We start from the raw sequence: 19,758 nt of genomic DNA on the forward strand, positions 1-19,758 counted from the left end.
CAAAATAAGATTAGTGTCTCTCTACATTTGGTAATCTTATCAACTGTGAAAATTCACAGTATTCCCTCAGCAATCCTTTCTTCTGTCCTGAGTGTGTGTTCTAGGGACCATAAGCAGTAAAAAATTTGAGATCTAGAAGAGTAATAAATACTTGTGTCACTGAAATATCTTTGGGATAGAAGCAGTATTTTAGCTGGTATTTATATGATAAGAGAGTAGTCAGCATGCAGCTCATATAATTATGGAAAATTTAGAGATAATTTGTGATCTTATTCCTGGTCTTGAAAAAATGTATGGAGGCCTCGGTATAAAAGAAGAAACCAGCAAAATCACGTTTGGAAGGCAGTTTATGTGGAGGCAGAAAGGTAAAAATGGACACTAGAGCCTAAAATAGCAGGATATACATCAGTGTGAAAGGACACTTGCAGAAAGGTTTGGAATCATAGCCTAAGTGGAATTTTACCTTAAGAAGCAATAAGAAGATGTCTTTGGGTTTTTTTAATGGCACAATTAGGGTTTTAAGTATTTGATATTTCTTTATTTACTTCTTTGAAGAAGACCTTCTGTCTGAATTCTACCATTCAAATTCTATGTCTTTTTTAAGATCCAACACAAATCTCATTATACATACATTATATATATATATATATATATATATATATATATATATATATATATATTATACATATATATCATAATCTCTATATTTCATTATATATTTGGCTTTTTTTTAACTTAATAAATTACAAGTCTACACCATCCCCAGTGTATATCTCATCTGGTCCACTCAGATGATTGATTATCCTTTATACAATTAATTCTTTACTATTTTGAAGCAGACTTTTGTTTTTGCTGCTATTTTTAGTTAAAGTATAATTTACATACAAAGGAAAAAAATTTTTAAATGTTTAGTTCGATGAATTTTGACAGTTACACACATCCATGTAAACACACCCAGCCCTAGAAAGGGCCTAGAAAGTACCCTTTTCTAGAGAATTTCCCACCCTTTTTCTGAATTCTCTTGTTATAGATTAGTTTTTCTGGTTATATATGTACATTTTTTATTATAAATATATAATTATATGTACATGTATTTTGTGTGCCTATCTCTCTGGTTTCTTTTGAACTATATAAGTATATATTAAAAAAATTTAATTGCAGTATAGTTAACATAGTGCTATATCAGTTTCAGGTATACAATATAATAATTCATCAGTTTCTATACATTACTCCAGTGAGCATCATGATAAGTTACTTTTAATCTTCTTCACCTATTTCACCCATCCCCCACCCACCTCCCCTCTGGTAACTGTTTGTTCTCTACAGTTAAGAGTGTTTTGTTTTTTTGTTTTTTTGTTTTTTTGGCTTGTCTCTTTTTTAATTTGTTCACTTGTTTTGTGTCTGAGTGAACTCATATGGTATTTACGTTTCTCTGACTGATTTCCCTCAGCATTATACTCTAGATTGATCCATGTTGCTCTAAATGGCAAGATTTCATTCTTTTTTATGGCTGAGTAATGTTCCATTATGTAAGGAATATTGTATGTGTGTGTGTATGTATATATATACACACATACACATGCTATATTTTCCTTATCTTTTCATCTACTGATGGATGTTTAGGTTGCTTCCATATCCTGGCTATTGAAAATAATGCTACGATAACCATAGGGGTGCATATAGTTTTCAAATTAGTGTCTGAACACATAATATTTTTGAGGTTCATCTTTGTGGTCATGTTTTAAGGTTTGTTCCTTTCTGTTACCAAGTAGTATTCTATTGTGTGAATATACAAAAATTTACTTATTCATTTTCCTGTCACATGTTTGTGTTGTTTCCAGTTAGAGAATGGTTGGTATGTGTTAACTTCATAAGAAAACATAAAAATGTTATATGTAAGTGATGAATCCCTAAATTCTACTCCTGAAACCAATATTATACTCTATGTTAACTAACTAGAATTTAAATAAAAACTTCAAGCAAACAAACACACAAAAAGAAACCACAAAAACAGTTCTCCAAAGTGGTTGTACTATTTTGCACTCCCACCAGAAATGTATGAGAGATGCAGTTGCTGTATATCTTTGCTAACATTTATTGTTGCTAGACTTTTTCATTTCATCCAAATTAATGGTTGTAAAATTTTGAATACTTCCACATGTGCTTCCTGGTCACTGGTATATCTTTTGTGGAGTGTCTATTCAAATCTTAAGTCTAGGGATGCCTGAGTGGCTCAGTTGTTTAAGCATCCAACTCTTTTTTTTTGTTTCCCATTATATATTTTTTTATTATTATGTTCAATTAACCAGCATATAGTACATCATTAGTTTTTGATGTAGTGTTCAATGATTCATTAGTTGTGTATAACACTGTGCTCATCACCACACGTGTCTTCCTTAATACCCATCGCCCAGTTACCCCATCCTCCCACCCCCTCTCTTCTGTAATCCTCAGTTTGGTTTCTGGAGTCCAGAGTCTCTCATGGTTTGTCTCCCTCTGTGATTTCTTCCCATTCAGTTTTCCCTCCCTTCCCCTGTGGTCCTCTGAGAGCATCCAACTCTTAATTTCAGGTCAGGTCGTCATCTCATCAGGGAATCTGCTTGAGATTCTCCTTTTCCCTCTACTCCTCCCACTGTTTTCTCTCTCAAATAAACAAATGAATCTTTAAAATAAATCTTAAATCTATTTTCAAGTGAGTTGCTTGTTTTTCCATTGTTTTTAAAAGCTTTCTATACATTCAGTATATGATCCAGAATGTCAGTTATATACTGAATATATTTTTTTCCCATCTGTGGCATGCCTCTTCATTTTATTACTTTTTGAAGTTTCTTGATGTTTTCTGGTGAATAGAAGTTTTTAATGGTTATCAAAGTATAATTTATGTTTTCCTTTTTATGGGCTGGTGCTTTATGTGTCCTGCTTAAGGGACCTTTGCTGACACTAAGGCCACAAATATATTCTTCTATGTATTCTTCTAGAAGCTTTATGGTTTTGAACTTCATATTTTGTCTATGCCCATTTCACATTAATTTTTGTATATTGAATGAGATAAAGATCAAAGTTCAATTATCTCCATTAAGCCTTGTGTGTGTTTTTTTAAACAAATTTGTTAATCAGCTTAATTCTTTATGTTAGTCAACTTTTCACATGAAAGCCTTATCTTCTCAACATCGTTTTAAGTCTGTTGAGGACCAGGGCTGGTTTTTCATATTTATTTGTATCTTCATTGTGTAGATTTGCATAGAAATATTTTCCTTTGTGTTTTTATGAATGCTGTATTTGAAATGATAATTCCAAATGCTGGGTGCATTAATATTATTATTGTTACTCCCACGCTTAAAGTGCTTAGTTTTACTTACCTAGATTTTACTTACCTTGATTTATTTGTTAAAATGAGTCATCCATTCTAATAGTGTTGTAGATGGAACAAAAGGAGAAAATTATAAGAGGAAAGGTCAGTATTTACTAGAAGCAGTCAGAAGCAACCCTCTGGATTTGGATTGGTATTGATATTTTCAAAACATTTGATCATGTTGTTTGCAGTATCAACAGAGGTAGTTTTGTGGTCAATGAAGACTGCAATACTCCTCTAGTAACACGAAAGAAATGAATTATCTGTTGAGGTTGTCTCAGTGTTTTGATGGTGTGTATTTTCAATTACTTAAATTTCACTTTGCTATATGATTCCTGGAGAGGTGAAGTTGGAATGTAAAAAGTTAATGAGATCATTAAAATATTTTAAAAACACTATATCTCTTTTTATGAAAAAGTGCAGATATAATGTATTTAGAAAAATTCATTACTTGAATTCATTACTTCTGCCAGTTTCTGGAAATGGCACAAAGAACAGTATCATTTTTATTCTTAAGGAGCTTAGAATCTGATGCAATTTTAAGCATGATCTGCACTCTTAGAAAATGCATTGTCCTCCTGTCTATATGCCACAAATGGATTTACTGATGAAATCATTTAGCTAACTGTCAAAATGGTAATTTGTTCTAGCAAAAATAGTAAAAGATAACCTGCTTTCCAAGAAGCTCAACTTTACTTTGTGAGTGCCTAAGGATTTCTAAGAGGCTATGACATTATAGTATTGCTAAAGGGGCAGGCTGTAAATAGAGCTGACCGAGCAAAGTTGCCATGGGAAACTTGCGGACTTCCAAAAAGAGAAACTAAACCAAATGCACTGATTGTAATTGAAGTCTGGGTTCAAGGGAAAAGACTTACGGATTCCCACTGAATGTGCCTAAGGGTTTGCTAGATATCGGGTGGCTTTGTGGGCAGATGTTCTGCCCTGTTTATTTCTCTATAACTTCTCTTACACCACTTTTTCTTTAAATTCAGAACTTCAGGTAACTATGGGTGACAAATTCAACAGAAGTTTGAAAATGGAAATGAAACTCCTTTCGTGCAAACTTTGTCTTCCATTGTATTACATTCAAGGGCAATCTAAACTCTCTTAGAGACAGGACTTCATTGGACATTTCGGCTACTGAAAAGGCCCATGTTTGGCACAACCTCCCCATTCTCTCTCTCTTTTCTTCCCCCCTCTTTATCACTAATACCCCTGCTAACCCTCCTCACCTAGTTACAAATGAGATGAATGTGGCCCTAGAAGATTTTCTTTGCTGGGGATAAATGACCAAGGCCAGATGTGAAACAAGTTTTTTATCCTAGTCAGTGCCTGATCAGTCTCTGAGATACTTAGATACCCCTCTGACTGCTAAACACCAAAATAGTAATTAGTAAAGTTTTACACATAACTAATGGTCGGAAAACGTTAAATTTTAGTTTCTTTGCACAATTCACTATGAATGTTTTAAGGATTATGTCTCCTATTTAAATTATATAGAAACTTCTGGGAATCATTAATACATAAATAAAAAATGGAAATAGCACACTTTGTAATTTAAATGTATGGTTTGTTTTTTGGAAGACATTGTTGGCAAATGGATTGTGTTTTAACTTAAATGTGATTTTTATTTTGGCTTATGTCTTTTGTTTACTAAGCAATTTGAGGAAAAAAGTATAAATCAAGGGATTTATTAGACTATACAGTAATACATTCTCATGCTAAAAATTCTGTACTCTAAATTAAAATTGAAAATTTTCCCAACTGGGAACCTTATTTTTGAGTTATATATAGATTTAGATTTAACCCAATCCATATTTAAAAAACTAAAACTGTAACGCATTATCTCTCCGCATCCTTTTCTAGCAAGCAATTATTATTTATTGATCTAACAAGAGTTGAATTAGAAAAACTCTATGCATACTTCTAGGTAGCTGCATACCATTTTGATAATATCAACCAAGTATTAAGAGAGAATAACTTGCTTATCTTTAATGGGAGTTTCTATTACCATTGATCTTTCTTTTAATAGCATAACTTCCTGACAATACAGACATTTTCCAGATACATGTCCTTAGGTTAGATACTGCCAGTAATTTTACCTGTTCTGATTAGCAGTGTTGGTTTGTGAATTCTAAATTCCCAAAGTGCATATTGTCACAAACAGGATCAGTGACATATTAATACTTTCTTGGTTATGCATGAAATGCTCTTGGACAAATGTTCCCAGTAGAGATTCTATTCTACCCTAACCAGAAAATTAAAAATGAGTACAAATTATGAACAAATTACATAGCTGAATTTAATGGCTGAGATGGCCTATGTTGGAATTATCCAACAATAGAAGGAAGAATAATGGAAGAAAATTATATTAGGTATCTATTTATGAATTACCCAATTTTCAGAAATAGATTTTTGTTTCAAATTTACTCTTTCTGTTTTAGGACCTTGCAGAAGTTGAATCCTGAAATGTAGTTTAATGGAGAGTGAATTATTTTTAATACCTGGAACTTAGCAGTACGATCTAGAAAAGAAAATCTGGAAAAAATTTAAATAGTGTTATATTGAAAATAGAGAAGAAGTGAAAGAATGGGAATGTACTTATTTATTTAATGGTAGTAGTTAAGTGCATTACCAAAATTAGACACTTGCTGAAATTATAGGTTTGTCACAGAAATGTGTATATTGCAACAAGCCTATGATGTAATATATTTAAAATAATATGTCCAAAAATGTTATAAAGGAATTTGTGCCCTACAGTGAAAAAAAAAGTTATTTAATGGTATCAAAATAATTCAAATGGCTTCAATAACATGTTTGGAATATATACATTTAAGATTATAAATCATCTTAAACTTATAAAGAATGAAAAATATTTCTCTTGGCTTAAAAAAATATACGGGTCATTTAAAATGAAAGGTTTTTTTGGAAAGTTATTGACCTATATTGACTTCAAAGACCCTTTTGACTTCGGTATAAAATATATGGGAGGTGTTTGAGTTTATGTGTTCTGTTATTTATACCGAAATTAATGTATAGAACTGGATCCCAGATTCTCCATGGATAGGTTATATCAAATATTGAGTCAAAATACAGACAGCTCAGGTGTGAACAGTCACACCTCACTTAGTAACTATGAATGAATTATAATCAACTCTCATAAATACTCAAGGACTTCTCAAGTAAAGGTATAAGGTATTTTCTGAGCACCTTGTACATTGGAATCTGTTGCGATGGTATCAGTAATGAAAGCCGTACCTGTGGTCCAATTGACTATAATTGTCTCACTGTTGCTTTGTTGCTTCTGAACTGCTTAGGAGATCCCATGGATCTTGGTAGCCTTTCTTTTGACAAAGCAAAATTAAAGATCACTGGCAATTATGTCTTTGACTCCATAGAATAAAATGTAAACATCGTGTGCTACTGGTTATTTCTCTCTCGCTATTTAGAAATCTAGAGGAATACCTACTTAATTTATACAAGTTAGATGATATCATATTAATCTGTGCCTTTTATTTCTGTCATAATAACATTGGAATGTTATAATTATAAAGTCCTTTATCTAGTAACACTTTAGTCTGTTACATTATCAAACAGAATACTCTATATTTTAAGACACATCTTGTATTATGAATCATCAACATCCACTCAAAATTTAAGAAAATTATGCAGTATAGTTTTGAAAGAAATATGGTATCACACATATTAAGGGTATATGTATATTTATGAGTTTTATTGTATTGTTTTTAGTGGGAGATTATTTGTTCACGTATTCAGGCATAGATTCTTCACCTTGAAAAACTAGCTAAAATATAATGTGCTTTAAAGAAATTAATATTTACATGAGCTGAGCACATTGAATACAGTAGTGACATTGATGTTGGCACATATTAAAGTGCTGGTATTTGTACAAAGGCCACAATTGTACATGTTGAAGCTAATGAAGAATGTAATGATTCTAACAGAAAATACAGCTGAAGTTTCTGTTATGGATCTTCCCCAGTTGTGTACAGCATTTTTGTCTGGTATATTATTTGATTAAGGTGGAAATAAGAGATTCAACAGCTTGCTCTTTTTATGTGTATCTTTGGAATCAGGAGACCAAGATTCTGTTCTCAGAATAGAATGACACCCATTATACAACTCTCATAGATACTCAACTATTTCCTTAGTAAAACGATGATTATAAGATATTTTCTGAGGATCTTGTAAATTGCATCAAGATTGCCAGGCTACATGTAATCACTAAGTACTAACTTTTGATGATAGAATACCAAAAAATGTGGGTGGTGGTAGTTCTTTGCCACAGGATTTGGGGATATGGCTCTGAAAACTTGCTGCCACTTCTTCCATCCTATTTTATTTTTAAATTAGAATAGATTTGTGAGGGGCGCCTGGGTGGCACAGCAGTTAAGCGTCTGCCTTCGGCTCAGGGCGTGATCCCGGCGTTATGGGATCGAGCCCCACATCAGGCTCCTCCGCTGTGAGTCTGCTTCTTCCTCTCCCACTCCCCCTGCTTGTGTTCCCTTTCTCGCTGGCTGTCTCTATCTCTGCCAAATAAAAAAAATAAAATAAAAAAATAAAAAAAAAGAATAAATTTGTGAGCAAATTGAAAGAAATCCGAGATGATTTAAAGATGAGTGTTGTTCAGAATGCATAGGTCAAGAAATGGGTGGGAGAATTCAAAATTAGTCAATATCTGATTGAGAGGAAAGTACCAATTTAAGGAAAGAAATTATTAATTTGAGATTTAGCTCGAAATAATAAAAATAAATTAAGGTAAGAAATACTCTGGTATTATTATCAGCCAAAACTACCGTGGTAATGAAACTTGAGTAATAAAAGAGAATAATTTCTCTCGGGAAGATAATAGAATTTCTCTTCACTTAGCGCATTTTGAAACTCAGCAAGATAAGCCATCAGCAGTGGTGCTAATGTGGTGCAGAAAGGACAAGATAAGCATTTAGGGAACCTTAGTTGGGTTTCATAGTTCAGTAAATCCTTTTAAAGAAACGTGAGAATGCATTGGCGTGTGCTTTTAAAGAAGTATAGAATATTAGAATTACTGGCGGTGTTTGAATTATATAAGCAATTGTATTTGTAGTTTTTTTTGGTTCAGTTACGTTATGATGAGGAGATTTTATAATCTCTTACTATCAAGTCAAAACTCAGGAGCACCACTGGCTGATTAATTCAAGGGATATCTGTTACATTATATTTCATACTTATTCTTTCATTGAGTTATTGCTCTATTTGCTCAGCAGAGTTGAGAAATAAGAGTGTTTTTTTCACTGGAATCTTATTTCAGTTTTCAACAATTAAAGAAAATGTTTACATTAAAATAAAATGGTGCAATAAGATTTAAAATCTCTTTATGAAAAATGAATTCTAAGTGTCATTCATGCCTCTTCATATTCAAAAGTTAATGTAATTAATGAGACTATGCTCCTGACATGGTGTTTCTAGAGTGGGAGTCAGACTGGTTGTACATATATTGGTAAGTCAAGATGAATTTTTATTTCAGTAAAATGTTCCGTGGCTTCAGTGTCTAAGGTCTTGGAAGAAAATATAGATTCTTCCTGATGCTGTAGTAAAACAAGTGTTTCTTAGTGAGTTTGGATGTATATACATCTACTTTTATAGTGAATTCTCTGACTATATTTCTTATGGAAATATGAAACACCTCAAAGAAATATATGAGACTCAGCAAAAGACAAACAGAGGAATGGAAATTTTTAGTTGACTTGAGCTGTGAAAATCAAGTTCGTTAAAATAATGTTTAATTTTGGGGGAATCCTTAATATTGCTCAGCTTTCAAAACTCACTCATATTATTTATTATCTATGGATGTGTTATATTTCACATTAGAGCTTCATGTTTAAATATAACTGTGGCGTTATCGTAAGGGTATTTCTAGATCCTTCTTTCTGTGCTTGAAGAGTCTTAGAAAGAGATTATTCTTATAAACTGTCGATGTTTTTAAGCCATAATTGCTCACAAAGAAGTGCAATGAAATAAAAAATCTTAAAATAATTAGGATTTGGGTAATATGAAACAGATTCATTCATTGAAATAGAGAGGAAAAGACATTTTAATGATGCATGAGAAAATGGAAGTCAGACTCAGTTGTTAACCAGAAAAGGACGTTGTACTCTGGAACAAAAGAGTGCCAATATCCTATATACTGAGAAGGGCAGTATTCTTAAAGCAGGACATGTTAGCATCCATTTTGTCCCCTTCAAACGCAGCACTCTGTGAGTACAAAATTTAAGATGAAGGCAGGAGAATGACTTATATTTTTTAAAGACTTGTTATATTGGCTCACAAGTAGCTCTATTTTTATTCGTGTGATTCCAAAATTTGAAAATTGAATGAAAGTGGTTTTAGGATAGTCTGCTTCCTGCGTCACGTAAATCTGGTCCTAGACTGACTCAAAAATCTGTGATCCAGATACACTTCTACCGTGGCATTACTTAAACTGCAAAAGTAATAGATTTCCCTAGTGTAGTAATTCTGATTAACAGCCTAAATTCTGAGACAAGCCTGATTCTAAATGTCAGTCATGACCTCCTATATCCTAATCATTACACAGATCAGTAGAGAAGAAAAGTAGTTGAATCTGTACTCAGACATGTGTTAAGTACAGAACCCACCAGAGGTGAAGGTCCATCCTTCAAAGCAGTTCAAAAAAGAAAACATCCAAGAGCTCTGAGCCTGCATGTTATGAGGGAAGCCTGACAAATGTAGAAAGAACTTTGGATAAATACAATCCAAGCATCGTAAAGAATGGCATTACTTCTTAATGCTAAAGACAACCACCGTGTGTATTGAAGTTAGCGCAGAAGGTTTTTAAAAAAACTTTAAAATCTAGAACTATTTAAAAAAATAATCACAAATCAGGACCTTCCTTAATAATTGTCTTGTAATTTAGAAAGTGCAGTCTATAAAAGTGTATTAATAATTCAGAAGGAATAATAATTCAGAAGGAAATTAGCTCCTGGTCTTATGGTATTAATTGTACATACTAGAATCACATTAAGCATTGTTACCACGGATATAACATTACTACTAACATTCACCTAGTAACTTTCAAGATCTTGTGCTCTCTGGCTACAGCCAGGTTTTGATCTGGTGAGGGGGGTCAGTGTTCTATTAGTCTTGACTCACAAATGAGCTAGACTGCAGTCCATTGTGACCACTGAATCCCAAGTTTGTTTTCAGATACAGTATCCAATAGCCTCCTGAGATAAATGCATTGGTGTAACTATGAAATTAATTGTTCTTTTACTGTTCTAAAAAGTACTCAAGGCAGTATGCAAACCCGTGTCTACTAAATGAGAAAAGGTAAGTACATGAAATCTAGGGGAGACAGGAATGTGGTTACAACAATTTAAAATGAAGCAAGGAGAGAAGTTAGCAAAACAAATGTGTGTTGTAAAGCGCTTATTTTTGCTAAAGGTGAGCCTTAAATTTGACTCTCAGCTCTCTAGGGAGCAATGTGAATAAGAAACAGGATCATTTGTTTTATTCTCTTCACTAGATAAAAACAAACCAGTTATCTAGAAATACTGAAACATAAGAGATATTTCTCGTATGGGCCTAATAAAGAGGAAGCTATAATTTTAATAAATGTTCTGCAAAATTGTTACAGGAAATACACTTCATAGTTCAGATAGGCCAAAGATCAAAATCACCCCCAACCCTACACACAGCAGATTACGTAAAAGGAAACAAGCCTAACTTCCATCCTTTAGGAAAAACAGTTAATCCTTCCACTGAATACAACATAACAGTGATTTATATTACATTTCTTACTATAAATCCTAAAGTAAATATATTATAAATAGATGATGCTTGTAACCTACTTCCAATGGGACATGCACATTTAAGTTTTATTTGTAATAAAAAATTCTTATACCAACTTGCCTGAAGAACTTCATGAGTGAAACACATTTTATAAATACACGTAGTGTAGAATAAACCCTACATTAGAGAATAATTTCTTCTATAAGTAGATTAAATCTTAAATTTAGACTTAGAAGTCAGCTTATTGAATCATCTAGTTCATTTGCTCTTAAACCTAGTTCAGCATCAGAATATCCTGAGGTATTATAAAATAAGAGTTTCAGGATCTACCATAAATCTGTTGAATCTGTATCTACTCAGAGGAAGTAGGTATTTATGTTGCATGCAGGAGGGGGAAGCTGGAAGGAAAAAACTGGAAAACTGAACTTTAATCAAAATTACAAGGGGATTTTGATGATGATTTAAGTACATAGGCCATCATCTAGTGCAAAACTCATAGATACAGAAAATTATTCATTCATCCATGTGCATATTTATTGAACATTTTATTACAGATATATAATTATCTGAGAACAATTAAAATAAAATAGTCATAGTCCCTAGATGATAAGACTCCATAGCCTAAAGACATGAGATATGTAAATATTTGCATACCAACCCAAATCAACAGAGAATAAATTCTCAAAGCCCATGGTTAGCAAGAGCTACAGTATCACCTGAAATTATCATCATAGGTCACATAATTTTTCTGGGAATCAGTATCCTCATCGATAAAATGAGGAAACTGCATGAGATTGTCACCAAGACCTTTTTGGCTATACAATGTTAAGATTCTCTTGTATCAGAGAAGGGTGAGTATGAGGTGGGATGATGGAGGGATAGTGAATAGGTGTGCTTAAGACCTGGTAGATGGATAAGGTAAAGATACACAGAGAGGGAAATATATAGCTGGTGGAAGAGGAGAAATAATTTAACACAGAACTGGATGGTCAAGTTAAATATTAAGGTTTACTAACAATTCATACGACATAAACAATGTAGAGAAATGGGTAAATCTTGGAGGTCCCTGGGACTCCATGATTAGCTTTAAGGTTCTTCCTTTTCCCATCAAATGCACCTTCTGGCCCAGAATAATGGAAGATGTATATATTGAGGTATGTCCTTCTACCTTAGTCATTCATCAGGGAACCTTTTGGACAATGAAACATCTCCTTTTATATGTAAATAATTTTATAGCTTGTGTGACATTTATAAGAATCCATACTCCATAAATCCATAGGTTCTGGGTTTGTTTCCTAGAAGAAATCTTGATATCCCAAACCATGGACCACCTACCAAAAGACTTTTATGGATTAAGACTCTATTTCTAACACATGCCATTTGTTTGTTTCTGGGGAGGTTGGTTGCCAGCGTGTTTACTAGAAGATTAGACCAGGTCAACCTGCCTTCTTTTATTCTTGTAAGTATCCCCAATAACAGGTAGAGAAATGAATCAGACACTAGCTGATAAAAACCCTTTCCTCCTAGGGAACAAGACATAAACTTAGTGACACTTCTGGCTTATTTTCAGAATACCTGCTTAGATGGTACCTTCTGGGAACAGTCTGTAGTGAGAAGGAAATGGCACAAGATTATGACAGAGCTTCAGAATCAACACGTTTCAGAATCTCCTCACCCTGTCTGTTCTTCCTATCCTGTTACTGTCTGTTTGGATGTGAAGATTAATATCTGAAGTAAAGCATGAGATGTGCATTTAGAACTCACTATTATTCTTTACCACTGGAATAGTTTATCAACACTTTTTCCTGGAAACTGTCCTATTTCTCAGTTAGATATGATGATTTGATAGCCATTCTCCCTGAGATTTTAGCTATGAGAAACCCTGTGCCTTTCACTTTATGCTGTGGTCATTACAACTCTCAATTCTAAAGTCAGTCTAGCCCTTGAAATTTCAGTTTTTATGAAGGATAGTCAGATCAATGTTTACTAGACTGTTGCATTTATAAAATTATTATGAGAAGATGCTGAGAGTTATCTGTGTAATTCATTTGTATACACATATGTTGATAAAATGACATTTATGTATCAAAAGTAATTTTCTCAAATCTTACAAAAATTAGCCCTTATTTTAATTTTAATGAATATTTTTTTCTGATTTGCCTCATGGGTAAATATATTGTATAGTTTGTGAAGGATGTACAGTGTGAACCTTACAACCACCTACGTGACAGCAATCAATGTTATACAATGTGATTTTCATGATAGCAATGGATTGATTAAAAAGGCTGAAATTAAATGCTGCACTTCTTTTGTTTTCAATTATACTTTCAAGAAAAAATAATTCAATTTATGGCCTTTTAATAAATTAGATGTAAGTTATCCATCTCATGTTTCTGAAATTGGAAAAAAAATATTTGAGTATCTAAATAAAGGACATATAAAACTGCAGGATTTTAAACCACATCCAATTCTAATAGATTAAGTACTTACTGAGAACAAAATAACTCACAGAGAAGCACTTTATATTTCATAGTTTTCCTGTTCATCATCACTTTATATTCTTATTTATTTATAAAGATTTTATTTATTTATTTGAGAGAGAAAGAGAGAGAGACATGGGGCTAGATCCCAGGACCTGGAGATCATCACCTGAACTGCAGGCAGATGCTTAGCAAACTGAGCTACCCAGATGCCCCTGTATTCTCATTTAATTACAAGGTTCAGCATATGAGAATCTCATTACTTGTATCTGAAAACAAAGATAAGATGGATGTAGGCTTTCTGTTGTAGGATCCTGGATGACATGAGTTGACTTATAAAGAAATCTGAGAGAGAGAATGTGTTCATTATTGTTTGTATGTAAGAGACCATATAGACTTCTAGAATGCTATCTTGGTTCTATGCTACAGGACTGCCTGATAATAATTTCCCACTAGTGGATCAAGTTACCATTAAGTTTTTTCCATTTAAACTCTGCTTATTGGTGAGTTTTATTTAAAAACTAGATTCACAGTGGTCAATTATAGACAATTGTCTTGTAATTTAATGCTGTCAGAATAAATGGAAAAGTCTTTCATGTAACCCTCTTTTATATTTACATAATTATGGTTGCATTTATCTAAGACAAAGTAACTGATTTAACTTGTTCAAAATGATCAATTTACTGAAACGTTCAATCATTTATATGGTGCTGTGGAGACAAAAAATGTGGTTGAAATGTATCCCTTCTTAAGTGTCCTTAAAGGGTATGATTTAGTGCAAATATCTCTTGAATACATATTTTTATTTTACGTAAAAATAATAGTGATTAGCATAATATTCTCTAGCTCCATCCAAGTCATTGAATATGGCAAGATTTCATTTCTTTTTATGGCTGAGTAGTTCTCCATTGTATATACACCACATCTTTATCCATTCATCAGTCGGTGAACACTTGGACTGTTTCTATATTTTGGCTATTGTAGATAGTGCTGCTATAAACTTGGCGGTGCATGTATCCCTTTGAATTATTATTTTTGCATTCGTTGGGTAAATACCTAGTAGTGCAATTGTTGGATCATAGGGTAGTTCTATTTTTAACTTTTTGAGAAACCTCCAGACTGTTTTCCAGAGTGGCTGCACTAGTTTGCATTCCCACCAACAGCGCAAGAGGGTTCCCCTTTCACCACATCCTCACCAACACCTGTTTCTTCTGATGCTGATTTTAGCTATTCTGACAGGTTTGAGGTGACCTCATTGCACTTTTGATTTGCATTTCCCTGATAATCAGTGTTGTTGAGCATCTTTTCATATGTCTGTTGGCCAGTTATATGTCTTCTCTGGAAAAAGGGCTAGTCATGTCTTCTGCCCATTTTTTAATCAAATCTAAAGTGTTTACCATGCAAGTCAGAGTTTTCAGATGCTGGATTATTCATTTTTTGGGTGTTGAGTTTTATGCTAAGTGAAATAAGTCAGTCAGAAAAAGACAAATACCATAAGATTTCACTCATGTGGAATTTAAGAACCAAAACAAGTGAGCATAGGGGAAAAAAGGAGGGAGGCAAATCAAGAAACAAACTCTTAACTATAGAGAGCAAACTGATGGTCACCAGAGGGGAGATGATGGGGGATGGGTGATATAGGTGAGGAGGATGAGGAGTGTACTTGTCGTGATGAGCACAGGATGATAATGGAAGTGTTGAATCACTACATCATACTCCTGAAACTAATATAACACTATATATTAAATGACTGGAATTTAAATAAAAACTTAAAAAATAATACTGATAAATTTTATCATCTTCCACATTTTCCTTCTGAGGCAATACATATTATCAATATGGTATATGTCCTTCTACCTTAGTCTATCTGTCCTCATACAAACATAGAAATAAGTATAAACATGTATAAAATGGAAGTATCTTTAAGTTTATTTTACAAAAATGTGATTATAGCAGATAAGTTTGCTTTCTCTGTTTAAGATATCACAGATACTCCTCTAGGTCAATAAAAATAATTAAAACATTATTTTAAGTAGCTGTATAATATTTTATAAGTTGTATGTACTGTGATGTAGGCGGCCATTGTAGTGATACACATTTATGTTGTTTCTAGCTGTGTTTTTGCTTTGAGACTACAAATAATGTTTCAACAGACAGCTTTCCAGTTGGTACACTTTTTCCTCTAGGGTAGATTTCCAAGAATGGAGCTGCTGGGCCAGAGGATGTGTGTATGTTTAAAAGATTGCTGGATTGTCTTCAAAAATGGCTAAAGCCATTTACATCCCCAGCAGTCATTTGTGAGAGTGTCCATTACATGCATTCTTGCCATTCTAAATATTGTCATTTCTTATCTGTTCTTCCCTCCTCCTTTTCCAAAATAATCTGATGTGCGAAAAACTATCATATGCAGTTACTGTTTGAATATGCAATTCCTTATCTGCATGGTATCTTGGAGATATTTTCATTGACCTGTGAGATTTCCCTGTCTCTGACTTGCCCTATTCTTATGCCTTCATTTGTACTTTTCTCATCATCTTATAGAGGCTCTTTATGTACTATAAACACCAGCCATTTATTTGTTACATGTTTGGCAAAGATTATTTTCCCTATGCCTCCTTACATCAAGGTGTCGTCTACCTCTGCTTGGTTGTGTCTTACTGATTTCCGGCTCACACTTGTAATTTCCTAACTGTTCCTCAAACAACCAAGCCTTGGCACCACTAAACTCTCGACCTGGAAAGCTCTTTTGTAGAGATGCACACGGCTCCCTCATTTTATTTAGGACAAAAAATAACACTATTGTAACTCTGTCTCCACATTCAACTTTGTTTTTATTCATAGAAATAGTATTTCTAATTACTGTGAATACATACCTACCTTTCTGCTCATGATCTCTTCTGTTACCCAACAGTCTCCATGAGAAGCAGAACGTCTTTGTTTTGTCCACTCCTGTGCAACCAGCATCTGAAACTCTGACTTGCATGGTAAATACTTTAGATTTGATGAATAAATTACTTGTTTTTTAATTTTGATTGATGATAGCTATGATTTTAAACAATGTCTAGAAGTCACTGAACTCTTTCAAGTAACTTGTAACAAAATTGATCTAGGACTATGCTGTGGGTCTACATTTGGTTAAAACACTTCTTTTCCCCCAATCCTTGTGTGTCGTGATATAGGTACTACTTAGCATTAGTCACCAATGTTCTGCCAGTGAATTATTTTTATTTATTAGATTCCCAGGTCTCACATCAGTAAGGGTTTTAGCAATAAATATGTTTTACAAGCTAAGCACGAGTACCTTGGTCACTGCTCTGCTCTGAGGTCATCATCACTTACACATGGATCCTGCCATACTAGGGCCTGTGCCACCTTTGAGCAGACTGGTGCTTCCTAGCTGTGGTGGGCTGAATTATGTCCTCCTAAATTCATGTGCTCAAGTCCTAAACGCCAGCACCTCAGGATGTAACCCTGTTTGGAGATAAAGTCTTTAAGCAGGTGATTAAGTTAAAAGGAGGTCACTAGGTTGTGCCCTACTCCAATCTGACTTGCGTCCTTAAAAAAAGAGGAAATTTATATATACAAAGGGACACCAAGGAATTGTGCTCACAGAGGAAAGACCATGCAAGGACATAGCAAGAAAATGACCATCCTCAAATCTAGGAGAGAGGCTTCAGGAAAAACCAAAACTGTTGGAACCTTGATCTTGGGACGTCTAGCCTCCAGAACTATGAGAACAGAAATTTCTATAGTTTAAGCCACTCAGTCCACACCATTTTGTTATAGCAGCACTGGCAGACCGATCCAGTACCGCATCCCTGCTCTCTCACTGCACATACAGCATATGCCTGGAGTTCTGGATGGTCCTTGCTCTCATCGACTCCGATTTTTCTGATGTGGATGGCCCACAACCGTGTTGTGGGGGCAGTGGTAGTACCTGAGGATAGCATAGTTTCCAGGGGGTTATGAATAAGAGGAAAAGAGTATGGCTGCTTTGGACAGTAGTGATATAGGCAGGAATCTTCTGCAGTATCCCTTTATACCCACAGTTTAGTTTCCTTAGGAGTTAAATGTTTTGGTTAGCACATAATAAATTGAAAATAAGATATAATTACTAATTAAAGCATTGTTTTTGAGAGAAAAATGCATTCCTGAGTGACCATTCTGCAAACAACCCATATTTGAGTTAAGAATTGCCTCTATTTGCCTGTATTTTATTGTAATTGGAGATGGCTCATGTACAAGAGGTACTTGAAATTAAAAAAAAAAAAAGAAAAAAACAAAAAACAAGGATAATGGAAAAGAGAAAACAATCATTGCTGGATGCCCTTCTCAGAGCTGAGGAATTCAGTCTGGCTGCAGCAGCTGGCCCCTGCAGGAGCAGCTGTGCCCTTGAAAGCACAGAGAAGAAAGGATAGGGTAAGTTAGCCAAGAGCGGTCAGGTGTCAGTGGCGAAGATTCCGATCCAGCAGACAAGTCAAAGCACAGCAGAAGAGAAAGCCCAGCACATAGAAAAGACTAAAATCAGTATAAGATCATGATCGTAAATGATCTTCACAATCGTGGCATGATTCCTATCAGGCAGAGTGAAATAGAAGGCATGCTATGGGAAATCTAGACGTATAGACTGGAGTCAGGTCTTGGAAAGAAATGGGTTTTCTAGGCCAAAAACTTAAAGCAGAAACCCGTTCTGGGCAGGAAGCAAGTAGGAACTACAGCGACAGTGGCAGTATGTGACAGTTTAGAACGTATCACTCCATTCCAGAGAGCAAGCTGAAGTCCCTGGTAAAGCTGATCAAGGCACAGCTTGAGGTAAAGGGTGGAGACCATCAGGGATTTCAGTCGTCAAGTTCTGGGGAACCTGAGGCAGGTGTATCTAACTCTGCTCAAAGCTAAAGAAATTATCCACATGACATGATTTCTTTACAAAGTCCTCATTGGAGGTGAGAGGAGAGTAATACTGTACCCCACTCTTGTTAACTGGCATTTCCTAATTCATCTCTCCCCCTGTCCAACATTGAAACGTCCATGATACCACCACTGGGTGATTTTCTTAATCCTGCTTCAGAATTCCCTGTGACACCAATCGAAGAACACAGCAACTTGCATTTATATAGACCTTGTATTTTTGCTAAACGTTTTTGGGTCTCTGATTTCATTAAAAAAGAAAAAAACGAGAGAACATCCAGTTTTATTCATACATCTTAGTTTCTGCTAAAGTACAGATCTGAGCTTGATGGCTGCCAGGAAAAAAGAAAGAAACAGCTGCTTTGTGGTTTGTTACACAAGTGCAGGTCTCCCCAAAAGAATGAAAAAGCGAGTGGCAGCTCATACATCCTGGCGGTTGGCTGAAGAGGAACGAGGTCCTTCAAGATCCTGTTGGAAGTGTTCCTGTATTTCCAGGTGTGCCCTGGTCAGGAAAGCAGTGCCCAAATTGACAGATTGGTTTTTCCAAATTTTGAGACTTTATCATTTGGATGCGGTCGTTCAGAGCCAGCTTTTGGAAGTGCCCTATTCAAAGCATGCATCGGAGCAGCCGCGCGTGAATATTCATTCTGTAGAATCAAATGCTGTTAACGACTCTGATTAAATTCCATATAGAAATAAACGTATTTGGTCAAAACAGAGTTCAGAAACTCAGATGCATTTCTGAGAAAGCCGGCTCACCTTATTAAAGGAACAAAGGGCAGTGCTTGTAGTAGAAAACAATATTGTGGTTTAAACCCAGAGGGGTTTTTATTCAATGCTTTCTATATGTGAAGAGGAGCATCACCTTGTTGATGGGCCAAGACACCGTGCGCACTTGGAGTCCTGAGTGAAACGTATGTGGAGAACTGCTTGAATCCATGACCCTAGGTGTTTCTCATCTTATAGGCAGCCTGAGAACCGGCTTTACCTTATCCCTGTCCTTGAGACGAGTCCTGTCATAGAACACAAGTTCACTGACTGCAGAATTTCTCTGTCTCCTCCCCTCTCCCTGGTTTCTTCTGTGATCTGGATATTACAGTTTACAATAATTGGTTTCTAGCCTTTTCCCAAGTGATCACCACTTCTCTTTCAAGCACATATATTTCCTAGTGACTTTTGCCCCCTTTGATGGCTTCACAATCAGACCCTCAT

The 19,758-nt window shown here is 34.8% G+C and overlaps 1 protein-coding gene across 1 annotated transcript in view; it reads left to right on the forward strand.

Moving 5' to 3' along the window:
• Nucleotides 1-19,758, forward strand: part of ZNF804B (zinc finger protein 804B) — a 712,281-nt gene that overhangs the window by 377,312 nt on the left and 315,211 nt on the right. The window contains exon 7 of the mRNA XM_057304168.1: nt 16,550-16,622. Coding sequence (XP_057160151.1) covers nt 16,620-16,622 — 3 coding nt within the window. The 5' untranslated portion in view covers nt 16,550-16,619. The remainder of the gene's footprint in view (nt 1-16,549; nt 16,623-19,758) is intronic.

Source organism: Ursus arctos, unplaced genomic scaffold, assembly GCF_023065955.2.
Source record: "Ursus arctos isolate Adak ecotype North America unplaced genomic scaffold, UrsArc2.0 scaffold_3, whole genome shotgun sequence".
Taxonomy (NCBI): domain Eukaryota; kingdom Metazoa; phylum Chordata; class Mammalia; order Carnivora; family Ursidae; genus Ursus; species Ursus arctos.